Raw genomic sequence first — 16,719 nt, 5'->3', positions numbered from 1 at the left:
TGACATTGAGGAAACGGACTCACGTTGCACCAGGGGAGGCTTTAGATCGGATATGAGGTTAAATTTCTTCACTGAAAGGCTCGTCAGGCACTGGCACCGTCTGCCCAGGGGAGTCTAGAGCCCCCATCCCTGGAAGTGTTTCGAAGCGGTGCGGACACGGTTCCGAGAGACACGGCGTTGTCGCGGTGGCCTTGGCAGTGCCGGGTGAAGGGTTGGACTCCATGGGTCTCATTGGTCTTCTCCAACCACAACACTTCGACGATTCCATTCTACCGTTTCCACGCCGCGCTGCCTCCGCGGCCCCGCTGCGCGCCCGCGGAGGCGTCGTCCCCCCGCTAGGGGGCAGCCGCTGCCCGCCCCGCCGTCTGCGGGTGCGGTGCGGGTGCGGGTGCGGCGCGGCGGGGAGCGGTGCGGGAGGGAGGGTGCGGAGCGGTGCGCGGCTCTCCGCGGGCGCGCTGCCCCCGCGCGGCGGGGCCTCCCGCCGCTGCCAGTGATGTCATGGGGCGGCGGCGGCGGCGGCGGAGGTGGGGGGGTGTGGGGGGGCGGGGAGGAGGCGGCACTGCAGCTGCATGTGTCTGTAGCGGCGGCGGCGGGGCCGGGGCGTCGTCATCTGCATTCATATGGGGGCGGCGCCGGCCTCCGCCTGAAGCCCCCGCCCGGGGAGACGCAAAACCCACGCGAGTGCGCGGGGTGCCGCGACCCCCGCCCCGCCGCTGCCGCCGCCGCCACTGCCGCCGCCATGAATTCGGCGGAGCAAACCGTTACGTGGCTGATCGCCCTGGGCGTGCTGGAGTCGCCCAAAAAGACCATCTCCGATCCCGAGGGCTTCCTCCAGTCCTCCCTGAAGGACGGGGTGGTGCTCTGCCGCCTGCTCGACCGCCTGCTCCCGGGCACCATAGACAAAGTAAGTGCCCGGTTCCCGCTTCCCCCCCTCCGCCTCATCCGTCGCCCCCCGCCTCACCGCCCCCCGCCGCCCTTTGTGCATCCGGCCCCGCCGCCCCCGGCCTCGCCCGCCGCCGGGCCCCCTGCGCCGCCTCCGACCAGCTGGGAGGGAAAGACGGGGGGGTCCCCGGGTCCGTGGGGGTGCGAAGGGCGCTCTGGGGGGGTCAACCACGATCGGGCGTGAGGGCCGGTGAGGGCCGGGGGGAGAGCGGGGAGCGGCAGTGGGCAGCTTGGCTGAAGAGGGCTTTTTCACCTTTAGGGCCATGATTTTGCGTGTGTTGTACAGGAAAAAAAGAAAGAAAAAAAAGACAAATACTGCTCCGTTCTCCATACCGAAGTCCGGGGTGTGTATGGGAGAAGGTTTTAGTTTGGGTTGGGGAAGGGGGTATGGACCTTTCCTGGCATGCCAGGAGCTGGCTGCAAACTTGTCGACGCAACTGCTGGAATAGTCGGTGCCTCACCTCACTTGGGCGTTTTAACGTTTGATGCTTAGTTTTCTTGAAGGTTGTTGTAGCGTTATTTGGGTCTTTTACTCCCTGGGCAGCCTGTGGGAAAAACCACGTCCTTTTTGGGTTGTAAAAAAACCCCGCGTTTATAGCTCTTTTCTGTGTTGCGTTTGAAGAAAATGTACTCAGGTAACTTTTGTGTGTTATGTGTGCGAACGTCATTCCCGTTGTAGCTCAGACAGAGGGGAGGGTTTTGGTTTTTGACTTGGGACAAGACAGTTGTCTCACCTGGGGTTCGACAAGCGTGGCACACATATCAGCCCACCTTATCCCCACCTTATCGGCAAAACTTTCCCTATGGGCCAGGACCAGGTGGTGAAGAGATTGATGAAGGTCATCTGCCATGCTGTTGGAAAAACTCCTTGCTTGAAAATTTTCACATTTTTCACCTTTTGCTGTTGGCAGACCACTCCTCGCATTGGAGCATGCTGAGGATGGGCTTTTTGTTACCTTTTGTGGCTCGTTTTCATGCAGTCTGCTGACCCACAAAGTTGAAAACCAGTGGTCTGAGCTTGGTAGGGCACTGGACTGGGCTGACTCTCTTTAGTTCTTCTGTTGACCACCAACAGGGGTTGTTACTCTTTTATGTTGTACTGTAGCATGGAGATCCTGGCCATGAGCTGGGTCTTGCTTTACCGGATGTAGTATAGTAGGTCATTTCTGCCTCCCTAAATTCACAAGGAAAATTCACAAGGAAATCGGAAGGCTGTGGAAGCCCCACAGTAAGCCCACAGTGTTATCAGTAGGTGATGGAAGTGATGACAGAGTGAAGCAGCAGTGTGAGTAGCTCAGGATCCACTGTGGTAGCTGGTGGAGATAGCTGGGACAGCTGTAGCCACTGTTGCCATCACCAGCTTTCCCCAACACCATATTCTTAGAGTAGCTGCTTGTATAATAGAGAGCCAGAGAGGATGTGCCTGCTCCAGAGATGCTGTGGCTTTTGGGACATGGTGCATGAGGTGCAAACTGCTGTGCAGTATGCTGGGCTATAAGCTGGGACTCTGGAGTAGGTAAATGTCCTTCTCTGCTGTGTGGCGTGACACGTGTGACCTGGGGCTGTGAGCAGGGACAACCTCGAGCACAGGGATCCCCTGCCTTGTTGTCCTCTGGCTCTCTTGCCTGGTGAGGCAAGGAGGGTTTTGGCAGCCCATCCCATCGCCACCGTCCATGCACGTTCTCTGAACATCTCTCCAAAATCTTAGGCTTTGGTCATAAAAGGTCTTACCCCTCGTGTGAATGTCAAGCCTAGTAAAATGTGGTCCTGAACTCAGTTTGGGAAACCAAGCTTTGCTGAACAATGAGATAAATGCTAAAACATGACAGAAGTAAGTGTTGGAACAGTGTTTCCCAACTTTATGTGCTTTTCTTGTGTGTTGTAATTGGAGAGGCTCAGTTACTGTGAATGAGAGGTTGTCTTTTCATGTTAGGGGAGTGAATGCCTCTGATATTTGGGCTGGGCATCCCTTCACAGCACCCACACCCAGAGGAGGGTTTGCAGAGGGGCACAGCTCCCCACAGCCTACCCCTCTCCCAGCCTGGCCTGCAAGGAGCTATCAGGGGGTTATTGTGGGTCTTGTGGTGTGCAGGAGTGGGGTTTGCAGAGGGTGCTGTGTGGGCTGGGGCAGCAGCCAGGGCAGGAGGAGGAGACCTGACCCTTCTTGGGCTCCCAGTCCCTCAAGCTCACCCTGGGTCCAGCAGAGCACTGGGACTGCTCGGAGGTCCCTGCTGACTGAGTGTGTGTTCTCCAGCTTTGGCTTAGTCAAAGTCCAGGGATAAATTGCACCTTTTAAATTTTTTTAATTATTATTAGGAATTCTTTATTTTTGTGAGAGGAACTTTACTTATTTCTGTGGGCTTTTCACACTGTACTTTCTAATTCGTAGATGTGTCTGAGAGATTCATTAATGCATTTCCCCATCCAGATTTGTGGATATTCTTTTTCTATGGACTCGGAATGTATACTGCATACTTCTTTCATGCTCTGAGCTACAATTATAAGTCTGAACTATTTCCATAATACCGTGTTTTTCTTTTACTGTTTCTTTTTTTTTTTTCCTAATAAAAACATACAAAATTTACATCCTTCCTTGTATTCTGTTAGTATTTTCAATGCTGTTTTTCCTACTTTTGATCTTTTACTTGATGTTTTTATACAGAATACATTTTTAAAACAAGCCTTTTATCCCGTATTTGTCCTGAAAGCTTCTAGTTCAAACTGGACAATTTTGTCAACTAAAAGATAGAAGGTTTGTCCCTCAGATGTAGATTGTTTCAGTTCTTAAAGTCATTTGATATCATAACTCTCTATAAATATCTGACATCAGCAGGTACTTTGAAGACTCACAGAGCTCATTTTTCTGTAAATACAAAGTAGTAGCTGAACCCAAAGAGAATAAAAAAAATTACAAATTATAAATTAAAAGAAATGTTTGTCGGGTTGTTTTTTTAAAAACATTTTCTAGAAAAGGCTGTAAGCACGTTCCTTTCTTTCAAAAACTGTCTTGAAAGAGGATTCAATATGTGCAGGAATGTAAGAATACATTTTTTTGGCATTCTGTACTTTTTAAAGCCTCTGGGTACCCTGAGAATAATTAGTAGAATATTTTTAATAAATAATGATTCTGTGACCATATAAGGAATAAAGCACTTGAAGGTCAAAGAACAGATTTTTCTTAAGTCAATGAAACAAATTAGTGGCTTTTAAGGCTGGTCAGTATATTCTTCCTTTAGATTGATGTGTATTTGTGTACCATCCTTGCACAGAATAATGTACAGACCTTGTTGTCAGGAAGTTTTGGGTTGATTTGTTTACGTTTCAGTCATCTTCTATCTTGAACACCGAAGGACAGATACTAAATTTACCAGATTCCAAGAACTATGAATGAAAATACTTTGGAAAGTAATGTTATCACAGACTGTTCCTCTCATTTTTAGGCTCACGTTTAACATCATTACGATTTCTTTGCATTTTAAGAGAGATTGTGAGAGGGTAAAACACAATAGCTGGTTAGGCAGTGTGATGGGACTGCTCAATAACCTGATCCTGAAAACGGGAAAGGAGCAAAAGGGAGAGCAGTTATTTAAAAAACAAGTAACCCTTACAGGGCTTTTCCAACCTGAACGATTCTATGATTCTGTGTCTCGTTTTTGTTAAGGTATAGAGATCTGTGCTGAAAGACTCTGGTCAGTTGAAGGAGGGGGGATTGCTGAATACAAGTCGTTTGATTGAAAAGCTGTGGGTTTCGAGTTACAGGGTTTCAACCCAGCACTGGAAAATAGGGTTACTTTGATGGCAGGGGAGAGGATCCCCGTGGAAGCATTGCAGTGCAGTTGTCTGCCGCTTAGATGCTTTTCCTCGCAGAGATAATTTTCCAAACAGATTCCTCCATGGCAGACCAGTTTGACCCACTTTTGACGCTGTAAACAGAGATCAGAATTGGAGCGGGAATTTTCCTTGTCATCTGAGGCTTCGCGCTCCATTAAGTTCTGTTTGTACTTTCATTTTTGGTCAGCTGTCTGACAGCATCATTTGGAGGGCAGCTTTGTTTCCTTCAGGGAACACGGGTAAGACTTTTCGGGGAGATGCGGTGCAGCAGCCATTTGGCACCCCGCGTCGTGTCCCTCCCTCCCATGAGGGGCTCCCGGAGGGGATGGGAGCAGCTGCTTCACCCCTTTGAAGCCAGGGGGACAGCTAAAGCGTGCTGGATGTGCTCCTGGATCTCACACACCTTGTTCCCTCTCCATCCCCGGCTAATGGGCCGGGCGTAGGACTGAAGGAGCCAGAAGCGGCTCCGCTGGGCGTGGGAGGCTGATCCGAGGAGCCTGATCCAAAACACAGCCGCTTCCTCCCGCTGCTCCTGCACCGCCCAGGCGTGACAGGACCGGTGCGGGGCTGGCTCCGGGGAAAATAAATCCCGCGTGTTCTTGTGGGCTGTGACTCGGTACGAGGCTGGAAGGAAGCTCCCCTCTGCCTGCGGAGGGCTGGGCACCAGCATCGGCATTAATTTGGTTACTAATTGGGGTAGTATCAGAGCTGATGTCAGCAAAAGACTAGGATCTTCTTTTATAAATGCCTTGTATGTTAGCATGAATTTCTGTTTAGTGGTGGAGATCTTTGGCTATAAAAGGTGTTCTGGGTTGTAATTTCAGAAGAAATTAACTCTTTGTGACTCAAAAAAGCAAATTAAGTGCTGTGTGTGAGTGCAAGGACTGAAGAAGACTCAGAGACCCCAAAAGAGAGGGGTTCAGTCTGCCACACGTGAGACCTGTCTTGTCCTTGAGATGGGTGGGAGCACCTACAGCTCTGGCAAAGGGAGATTTTTCTTCACTTGTCTCTGATATCACATTGGATGCATCAGGGCTAATACTTCTGTTGTGAAAAGGTGTGTCTTGGATGTGGTGTTTCAGGCATAGCAAGGACAAAAGTTGCTTGGGAGACAGAGGTAATAAGAAGCAGTGGTTTGATAACATTCTGGGCCACATCAGGAGCATGACCAGCTGGTTGAGGCTCCTGGAGTACTGCATCCGGTTCTGGAGCCTCCAACACAGGAAGGACGTGAAGCTGTTGGAGTGAGTCCAGAGGAAGGCCACAAAGATGATCAGAGGGCTGGAGTACTTCTCCTAGGAGACATGTTAAGAGAGGTGGGGTTGTTCACCCTGGAGAAATCTCTGAGGAGACCTTCCAGTACCTGAAAAGGGGTCTACAGGAATGTTGGGGAAGGACTTTTTACAAGGTAGTGATAGAACAAGGGGCAATGGCTTTAAGCCAAAAGAGAAGAGATTTAGGTTAGGTGTTAGGAGGAAATTCTTTACTGTGAGGGTGGAGAGACACTGCAATAGGCTGCCCAGGGAGGTTATGGATGCCTCATTCCTGGAAGTGTTCCAGGCCATGTTGGGTGGGGCTTGGAGCAACCTGGTCTGGTGGGAGGTGTCCCTGTCCACGGCAAGGGGGTTGGAACTGGATGACTTTTAAGGCCCCTTCCAACCCAAACCATTCTATGATTTTTATAGCTTGATAACCTTTGCAGAGGGTGCAGTGCCAGGCATGAACTGACTGTGGAACCCAGACAGAGATCAGGAACCATGGTGAATGTCCCAGTAGTGGTGCAGAGGGTACTCCTAAGACAGCAGTTGCCTGGCACTGGTTGTCTCTGAGCAATCTGAATTTGGGAAATTCCTCTGACAGGATGGGTCTGCCCCTGCAGAGACACTGAGGTTGTTGGGGTCTGCCTGGATGAACTGAAGAGTTGTCCTGCCTTTGCTGACTGAAATCCATCAGGAAGGTATTGCAGACAGTGGTATTACAACAGCAGCAGCAACAGCAGCAGCAGGTCATTGTAGGACTAGACCTGGGAGGCAGGAAGCAAAATCTGCATTTTAATGTGCATATGCTCTCTCCCCTCCCCCCAGCAATAATCCTTATGTAGAGCCTCCCAAGGAGATTATTTTAGCTTCTGGCAAGAATAATCCATGCTGGGCAGCTGTGCCTGCTGTGTCTGTGTGCTTGGGGAGCACCAACGTGCACGCGGATGCCGTTGCTCCAGGGTGGAAGCACTGGGAGGGTGAGCCAAGTGCCAAGGGGAAGTTATCCCAAGCAAAGTCATTAGAGTGCTCGTTTCCTTAATAGATTCTGTTCTTATAAGCCCTTACTGAGGGCTTCTTAGGGGATCATTTTGTCCTGTTAGTGATTTATTGTTGGCCACGTTGTAATCTGAGGTGTTACTCTTGTTGTCTGGTGAGAGCAGGGGTGCACAGGTGCCTTGAAGGAGAATGCCCTTGCTTTTCCCATCTATGCACTGGCTGTGTGATTCTGGTGACTGGGATGTTCTCCAGAGATACACAGTCTGTATGCATGTGCTGAGGAAGGAGAGGACTTGTATCAGCATTTGTTGCTATTTTCTTTGAAATCTCACCCTGTTAATACGTAAGGGTGTAGACTGATTTAAATAAGGGTATGCCAGACCCTGACAAGAGGGAGAAATTAATGAAACTATTGATGATTAAATGCTTTTTTTGTGAGAAAACACAAAGATAATTCAATTTCTCTGGTCTTCCTCTCATAATGTCCTCTCCACAGTTTGTAGATACATTCTTTCTATGTCTGTACATAATAAGGACAACATAAAAGGCAGTTTCTTAGCCCTCAATTGCCCTGCTGCTACCCAGACCATCCTCTGAATGCTGTGATTCCGTGAGGAAAAGGAAGAGCTGTGGAGATGCCACCAGTGTGCTTCCCTCTGGTTACTCCTGTATGCTTGTGGCTGAAGGCACCACATCTTTCAGCTGAAAATGCTTAGATCGTAATTCAAGTCTTAGAAAAATTGGCATTAACATTGAAGTTTACAAATTGTATATACATAAAGGTGTATTTATAGATAATATACATATAGGTACTTAAAATCTGACTTTGAGCCACTGCAGGGAATTCAGTATGTCTTTCTTAAGTAACAATTTTAATTAGTCATTACCCAGTGGCTCTGATTTGAAGAGCTGGAACCTTAAAACATTTCAAGCTTTTCAGAGCTTGCAAAAATACCGTGAGCTGGCAGCATGGAAGCAGCATCAGTCTTGCACTTGGGCTGGCTGAGCTTTACTCCCTGATCCCCAGCCAGCGTGACACTCCCGAGCTCTCCCTGACTTCGCTGCATGGAGCAAAGCCACCTTCTCTCCATGTCTCTTGGTACATTGTGGTTGGCACCATCATCCACCACTGGCACTGCAGGGTCGAGGAGGGGTCTGCAAGAAGTTCCTGTCGTGTTGCTTTTTAACCATGGACCTTTGGCACGAGGCAGGCAGAGTCCCCTCTTGGCCCATGAAATGCTGCTCTGGTTTAAGAGATTTTTGTTTGGGTCTCCATTTTCCAGCTCTGCAAGCCAGTGCTGTTGGACAATGTTGACAGCATACCCAGGAGAGAGGGCCTCTACTGTAGGGTTTCGGTAGTCTTATGGAATATTTTCACACAGAGAAAGGGGGGGAAAGCAGTAAAAATCATACACACACCTCCTCGCTGGTGCAGCTGTGCTGACAAAGAAATGCCTTTGTTGGCTTGGTTACTGTCATTGGGGGAAGTGGTACCGTTTGACTGGCAGAGGAATTCCCTCTCTGGCATATGTTCCATCCACACTGAGGAGCTATGCCAGCATATCTAGCAGCAGAGCTCTCTCCCAGAGTAAACAAACCCTGAGTGGTTGGACTCCTGAAGCCTGAGCTCCTGCTGCATCAGAGCAGCGATGCTGTTCGGGAAATGCTGCAGGACTGACATGAGAAAGGGTGCAGAACCCCTACCTGCCACCTTCCCAGGGGAATGCCAGCAAACGGGGCTCCCAAAATACTACATTAGGGAGAGTCTTGCCAAGCAGTGCCCAAACTCTGCCCACACCTGGGGCAGCATTTTGTTGGGCTTTTTCCAGGCACTGACTTTAGAGCACTTACACATCTTCTGCAGGCACCTCATGCTGGCGCCCCCGGAGCTCTGCAGGCTGAAAACACTGCGTGGGGTTGGTGACAGCTGCACATTAGATGGTTTCCTCTTTTTCTTTAAAATAGCAAGAAAATAAACAAAACCACAGGGTCTGGGAATATTAGTTCTCAGCATTTAAGAAACCCTGGAAAGAAGACTATTCCTGCAGATGCAACCAGAGCTTCTTTTGTGTATGCATAAAAGCCTTCACTCACAGTTCCGTGCATGTGTCTCGGTGGAACTCCTCTCTAGGTCAGTTCACAAGGTGGGCCTGTCAGTAGATTATCATTGCCATTGCAAGGGCAGCTTCCAGCCTCGTATTTGCTAGGTTTTACAAGCTTGGCATTCTCTGTTTCTCAACATTCTCAATGTGGGCTTTTGTGTGAAATTTAAAAATATATTAGAAACTTGAGAAAACAAATAAAACACCATCTGGAATGTCCCAGCATCCTTAATTTACTGTCTTTGTATCTTAGGGCTTGGTTAAATTCCCACCTCCTGGGAGTCAGTTGATGAGGTTTGGTGGTAATTTGATCATGTTCAAGGGAAGTAACAGAAGTACAGTACTCCCATTGCAAAGAACATGCTGTTTTCATGAACATTGTTTAATGGAGGTGCAGGTTAGAAAGGATGAGCGGAAACAGCTGTATCAGTTTTACAGTGTCATTTTCACAGGGCAGATTAAAGAAAAAAGTGTCTCTAGTTGTTGTGTAAGACTCAGAGAACCAGTTTATCAAGGCTGCCACACACCTGGCTGGTGTTTTAACCAAACTGTAAATTTGCTTTGCAAAATTAGCTGAACTTTGGTTTTGAGGGCCATATCCAGTAAGGAACTGAGGTGGCTAGTGCAGAACATGAGTGTGTTTGAATGTAGGTCACTGTTAAGTGCTTGTCTGTTTGACCAGGCATCATTCTGAACATGTGCAGGAAAAGAGCTGGAAAAACTGGAGGAGTCTTCAGTCAACCAAAGTGCTCCTGGTTTCACATGGGGAAGGGTGGAAGTTGAGGGAGCGTGGAGCTGTGTCTGAGTCAGTATGGCCCATTGAACAATAAAGGAAAGGTGGTGAGAGCAGGTGGTGTAGTGGAAGAATTGTGCTGAATGTGGGATGGAAGTTTGGGATTGGAGTTGTAGGTTTGGAAGGTGGCATTGTGTGTGCTGAGCAGTGGGACAGGTGGAAGGAAGGAGTACAGGGACTGGTGTGGGGATGTAGGATGTGCAGCACAGGCGTGTCAGATGTGAGGTTATCTGTGCTGATGGCTGTGAGTTGACAGTGGGATCTGAGATCTGTTGCTGTTGCACCAGTACCCTTGTACTGGTGTACAAGGTAAGAGGTCTTGGGAGGTCCATGCTAAACTACTTAATAAAAAGTGGACACTTGTCACTTCTCAACACTTTTGAGTCCAGGAGGTGGCTGGAGTTTGCAGAAGAAGGCTCACTGTGTTAAAGCCAAAATGTAGCTGCATTCTTGCTTTTGCCTTCTGCTGTGTCTTAGCTCTGGATTAGCTTCAAGGCTGTGTATCCTCCTCAGCATGTAAAAAGATTTAGGGCATATTTTAAGGCAACTGCCTTCCCCTTTGTGCTGTTTGCAGAGCCTAGGTGAATTCTTGAATGAACTCTGGAAATTTAAGATTTGGGCACCTTAGTTCACAGTTTATGGGAGCTTCAGTGTTTTCCTCTATTTAGTTCTTACTGTCTGTGCTGCCTGCCTGCTGCTGTGTTTTCAGAGCAGGGATTTCCTCATGCCAAAATACACTTGCTTAGCACACAGTAACTGCTGCATGTCTTATTACTGAAAAATTTGTGGGCAGCAGGTTTAATAGGTTGTGAAAGCCAATTCTAAAGAGCTACAGTACTGCAGAAACAATGTTATGGTAAGATCTGGTGCTCTATCAAGACAACTCCTTTTAAAAGAAAACTGTGCCTTGCTGAGAATCCCTATATGTGTTTTTAGTTTAAATATAGCATCCTGCTAATGTCACCTAGTGCCACCAGCAAGATGTGCAATTTTATTTGCACATTTATGTGCAAATTTAATACATGAAGTGGTTGGGCTCTACTGCAGGGTGTTCCTCAGTTAGAGATGTGGAAGAGGCAACCTTTGAAGTGCAGCTGTGATTCTGGCTGTCCTGGGAGTAGCATGGGGCTCCATCCACAGTCCCCTGAGCCCTCCTCTGTTCACTGATTCTGGTGGAGTGCTGCACCTGCCATCAGTCAGTAGCAATGGATGCTTCCTCAAAAGCAGATGATGTCTTCCTGTGTAGCTACAGAGGACACTGCTGTGATGACAGTCTTTTATTTTCTGTGCCTTCTGGGCGCACCTTGTAGGTGGGGGTGCTCTGGGATGGGGGATGGAGCAGGAAATGCAAATGCCCCAAGAAAATGTAAAAACCCCAAGGGTTGGGCCCTGCTGGGCAGGAGGCAGTTCAGCAGGGGCAGTGGGGAGGGAAGGAACCTCCAGGGCTTGCTGGGCAGTGGATCACCTGTGGCTTCACAACCCAAGCTGGTATGAGAATGGTCTGGCTTCCTCCTCATGTTTTTTTTTTTTTTAATTTTGGTTTTATCCCTAAACACAAACCCTGATGAGAAACCCAGTCTGTAGTCCTTGTGCAGGAGGGCTTTGCCACTGTGCTTAGTTGGAAGATCAGTTGCCCTTGATGCTGTTGTGCCTTAGCCACTGAAAGGAGCTGGACACAAATCAAATGCTGTGGAACCAAATGTGATCAATAGCATCCTATCCAAAATGCTTTGCTGCATTTTTCATTTATAGTATTTTTACTGATCAGATTGACTTACAAGGTTTTTGGAAGCCTGGAGAGAAAACTATTTCCTGACAAGTGGTGGATATGGTTCAAAAGACCCCAAGGAGAATGAACAGGGTGCAGGAAAAGTGGTTCAGCATGTCGTGATAGAGGATGGCACGCACCCTCATCCACCTTGTCTCTGCAACACCTCCCTTTGGAACTGCATTCTTCTATTATACTCTTCACAGTACCAGGCTGCTTCTGTACATGATTTTCCCCCAGTATCCCTTCATGAGGGCCAAGTATTTGGACTTCAGACTCTGGCAGACGTACTTCAGTACAGGACATTTTAAAGCGTCTGTTGGACATGTCTACTGGTTTGCAGCTACCTGTTATGTTCTCTATTAGTTTCTGCTTTCTAGTAGCTGAGTTAGTGTTCTTACCTAGTAAACCACATTGTAGATACTTTATATTGTGCTAGATAAATTATTTTTTTTTCTTTTTAGCTTATCTGTAGTAACTACTTTAATTCAAAGTCTTGCTATTGACCTCCTGGTAGATTCCAGTTGATATTTAAAGATACACAGGAAGACATCATCTGCTTCTTGAGGAAGCATCCGTTGCTACACCTCTCTTCTTTTGACTCATTTTTTTCAATTTTTTCAACAAATAAATGCAAGTAAACAGATAGTTTCCTGTAGAGATAGCTGAAGATGTCTACTGTTTTTTATTGATTTCTGGTGTTTACTTATTGCAGTCAAAGGACTGTTACATTTTTTTGTCTCTTAAACCAGGTATTTTACACATTCCTTTCTTACATTCTTCATAAACTTTCCCTGTCCAAATGAGTTAGTGACAGCCTTTTTCATTTTTTCTAAGACTGGTCCTATCATAGCTTTTCGTGATACTGCCTGTCCCCACATTGCCTTTTTAATGCATTTGTTGTTGATGATTAAAGTTGTAGATTTAAACAGATGAAAAGGAATGTAACATTTACCTTAGGTACCATCTATTTTTATTGCATTCTTCTCCATGCTTTCTGGAAGGTGCAGAATGCACTCTGCTCATTGATAGCTGCAGTGCATCACATAAGTGTCCTCATTGAACTATCCATGGTTTCTAGAACTACTCCCTGAGAGATTAAATCTTAATCAGGACCTGTCCCTGAACCACAAAGAAGTGGTTTAAAATGTTGCTGCTCTGTGTGTTAGCTTCCACTTCTCTCTTTGGATTCCACCATGGAATTCCCAGTCCCTAATTAAGAATCTGTCAGGCCCCTCTGGAATCCCTGTCTTTTCTAATTACTATAACCTTTTTTATTTGTTTTACTAGAGCACATAGAGTTTCCACTTGGACACTGAGGTGTCTTTTTGCATAGTTGCATAGACATATAAGAAGAAGAGAGCCTCTACTAGTGAACTGGCTGTGTTTGCCCATGAAAGCAAGAGGATGAAGCAAATTCTGGAGAATAATAAGTGTATCCTCTGTATTCACTGGTTTTATGTACATGCAATCTATTTTTTATTAATCTAAGTAATTTTGGAGCATGACCCTACTTTAATTTTATTTTGTTTATCCTCTCTTTCTGAATCTATTTGCCATCTTGCAGGCAGACTAGGACTTAACCTGATGGTGATGTGCTTGCATTTATGTTCTGGTACATTCTGAGTGTTCTTTGAGGCTATAAAAGTGATCTATGAGAAGAGAGGTCACCCTCCTGAGCTTCCTGTGACTGTGTAATGGGTGTCATATGCTGTAAGTGTGACTTTAACATGGGCTTGGCCACATAATTGCACTTCGAGATTTTGTCAGGGGGGCTGAGTTTGTTACTTGGGTCCCTCACTGTGTCTCTCAGCCGTCTGTAGAAGGTTGCCAAAATCACAAGATTAAGATTTCCCAGGTAAGGGGTTTATTTCTTTTTATGGCATCATTAACACTTTACATTTCTAGCAGGGTACAAATGCTAAGATATTTTTAGATTCATTACCCATATGCTTCTGTCTCCTGTTGGATAAAAAAGCCACTGTAGCCACAGAGCTGAGAAAATGTAGCCTGCTTCTTGAATTGCCCTGAAGTCTGTTCCCATGTTTTGTGAGAGAAAAAAGGGCTTTTATATACATTTACTGTAACTTACTAGTTTGAGGGAAGATGATTTTTAACTGGAAACTTGCATTACAATGCTGGTAGTGCCGAGGTCTCAGAGGTGTGTATTTGGCATGTATTTTAAACTTTTAGACTTGAAAGAGAACAGTTTGCAGGATTTGGGTTTTCTTTGGTTGTTATTTCTTTAATTGGAAGGTTTTGCCTTCTTCTAATCAGATGTCCCCTTTTACCCATTTTTTTTTTTTTGCCTATATCCAGGTATTAAAAAAATAATGAATTGCTAGGGCTGGAGGGGACCTTAAAGATCATCTAGTTCCACTCCCCATGGCCAGGGACACCTCCCACTAGGTCAGGTTGCAATCTGGCCTTGAACACTTCCAGGAAGGGGGCAGCCACAACTTCTTTGGCAACCTGTGCCAGTGACTTACCACTCTCATAGTAAAGAATTTCCTCCTAATCTCTAACCTAAATCTCCTCTCTTCAAGTTTTAAACTATTCCTTATCCTCTCAATACGTACCTGTGCAAAAAGTCCTACCCCTATTTTCTTATAAGCCCCCTCTAGGTATTGGAAAGCTGCTATAAGGTCACCTTGGAGCCACCTCCAGCTGAACAACCCCAACTTCCACAGCATGTCCTCCTGCGAGATGTGTTCCAGCTCTCTGATCATTTTTGTGGCTCTCCTCTGGACACACTCAATGAGCTCTGTGTCCTTCTTATGTTGGGGGCTCTAGAATTGGACACAGCACTCCAGGTGGGGTACTAGAGGGGGAAAATCACCTCCCTTGTCTATCTGTCTGTCTGGTTCCTTTGATGTAGCCCAGGACATGGTTGGCTTTCTGGTCTCGAGCACATTGACAGACAGCTCATGTTAATCTTTTGATCTACCATCACCCCCAAGTCCTTCTCCTCAGGGCTGTCTTGCAATCCTTTCTCCTCCCAACCTGTGTTCGGGTGTGAGATTACCTTGACCTTGTTGAATATCATGCAGTTTGCATCAGTTCACTTCTCAAGCCTGTCAAAAGTCCCTCTGGATGGCATCCCTTCCCTCCAGTGTGTTAACTTATCCACACAGTTTGATGTTGTCAGCAAACTTGCTGAAGGTGTACCCAATTCCACCAGAGCCATTGATCACAACTCTTTGGGTGTGACCATCCAGCCAGTTCCTTATCCAATGAGTGGTCCATCCATTGAATCCATATCATTCCATTTTAGAGACCAGAATGTCATGGAGGACAGTGTCAAATGCTTTGCATGGGGTCAGGTAGATGACATCTGTTGCTCTGCCTTTGTCTGCCACCAAAATTAGGCAGGATTTGCCTTTAGTGAAGCCATGTTGGCTGTCACCAATCACCTCTTTATTATCCAGTCACCCCTTTGTTATAGGATTGTGCAGTGTCTAATGAGTTAGGTTTAGTCTCCTACGAGGTGTAGTTACATGTATCTGAGTTTCCTAAAATTACTGATTTTTGTGCTTAAGGCACTGGGGACTTGGGGAATAAGGAGTGTTTAGGTGGTGCACCTGATTATGAGACAACACATTTGTTTCTTTTAAGAGAAATCTCGATGTACTGTGATTAGTTGTTAGAGATTGTCCTTTTTTGAGGAGCAGAAGTAATTCTAAGGTTTCTTGAAATGAAAAGAGGCCTTGATGAAGTAGAAGTGACCAAGAAAATTCTGAATGCAAAAAAGATATGAAGAAGTCTGACCTATAAAGGGAGATTGAAATGAGTTATCATGCAAATAATTCTAGAAAAAAAAATACAAACTGCAACTATATAATTATTGTGTAAGTTTTAAGAATATGGAGAAGGGAGCGTACTAGAAGCATCTACTTACAGGGATATACTAATGGGGTTCTGAGGAACCCTGTCTAACAAGAGATGTTGGCATGATTGACTTAAGCTTGAAATGTCATCATAGAATGGAGTAAATCGGAGTACTCAGAAAGTATAACAAGCAATAAATGCAAAAGCAGCAAAAACAATGCAAGAAGGATGAAGCTCTCAGTCTTTGCAAGATGGTTCTGTCACTGTTAGCATCCTTTCGTAGTTTACTGAGATTTTTTTTTGGTGCTGTTGTACTTATATAGGACTTATTTGACATTCCCTTTATGGTTTTGTGTAGTAAAAGAGTTAGTCTTAAGCCACAGCAGTTTATCATAGTACCTAACAACTTGAGTTTGGGGGGGTGGGAGATACACCCTTGTTTGAGGAAAGGGAAAATCTTCAACTCATTGATACCAGATTCCTTGAATTTTGAAATAGTGGCTTTCATTTTCATTCATCTGAATTTTGTGCTTGGAAAGTGATAGTGACTTGTGTTTGAAATTTCTTTGTACCATGTTCACCTTGCCATGCTGTTGTATTCGTTAATTTTTGTGGCATCACAGGGTGAGAAATATCTTTGATACTGTATAAACATACAGGAAGGCACAACTTCGGGTTTTTTTCATTGGATTCAATGTTTGAAGTCAACCTTATACTTGTGACTGCATAGCCCTGACATACACGTGCGTTTGTGAAAAATTCCATCAAAGTGAAACGCATAATCAAAGGACACGATGTTGTGCATTACTGAGCTTCCAGAGGGTTGCAGTGCACATCTGTGCTGGGCTTTCCCCTTCCAACAGAACGAGGTGTCTGTTTGACTCCTGTTTTGGGCAATGCTTTGTTTGCAAACCTACTTCACGGAAAGCTTATTGTGAAATGATGCTTATGTACACACAGAATTTGAGTTAAGCTGTGGTCGGTTCAGCCATGGCCCTGAAAAACAAGGGGCTGCTTTTCCGTGGAAGGTCTGCACTTCACTGTCAGGGGAGAACTGAGAGTAGTGTGAAGGTGGCTGCAGAGAGCACACGGCTTTTGGCATCACCAAAAGCTCTTTTCTCCCAAGCCCAGTCAAGGTTTTCTTCTTTTGAAGTTGCTTCTTTTCACGGATATGAAGAGTCTGCATAGAGAAAAACAAAG

At 46.2% G+C, this 16,719-nt stretch overlaps 1 protein-coding gene across 2 annotated transcripts in view; it reads left to right on the top strand.

The window, feature by feature from the left end:
• Positions 1 to 567: 567 nt before the first annotated feature.
• Positions 568 to 16,719, top strand: part of ARHGEF7 (Rho guanine nucleotide exchange factor 7) — a 123,848-nt gene continuing 107,696 nt past the window's right edge. For both annotated transcript variants that reach the window (XM_030446884.1, XM_030446910.1), the window contains exon 1: positions 568 to 904. In XM_030446884.1, coding sequence (XP_030302744.1) covers positions 740 to 904 — 165 coding nt within the window. In that variant the 5' untranslated portion in view covers positions 568 to 739. The remainder of the gene's footprint in view (positions 905 to 16,719) is intronic.

Source organism: Calypte anna, chromosome 1, assembly GCF_003957555.1.
Source record: "Calypte anna isolate BGI_N300 chromosome 1, bCalAnn1_v1.p, whole genome shotgun sequence".
NCBI classification, from domain to species: domain Eukaryota; kingdom Metazoa; phylum Chordata; class Aves; order Apodiformes; family Trochilidae; genus Calypte; species Calypte anna.
This window is presented reverse-complemented; position numbering and strand designations above follow the sequence as displayed.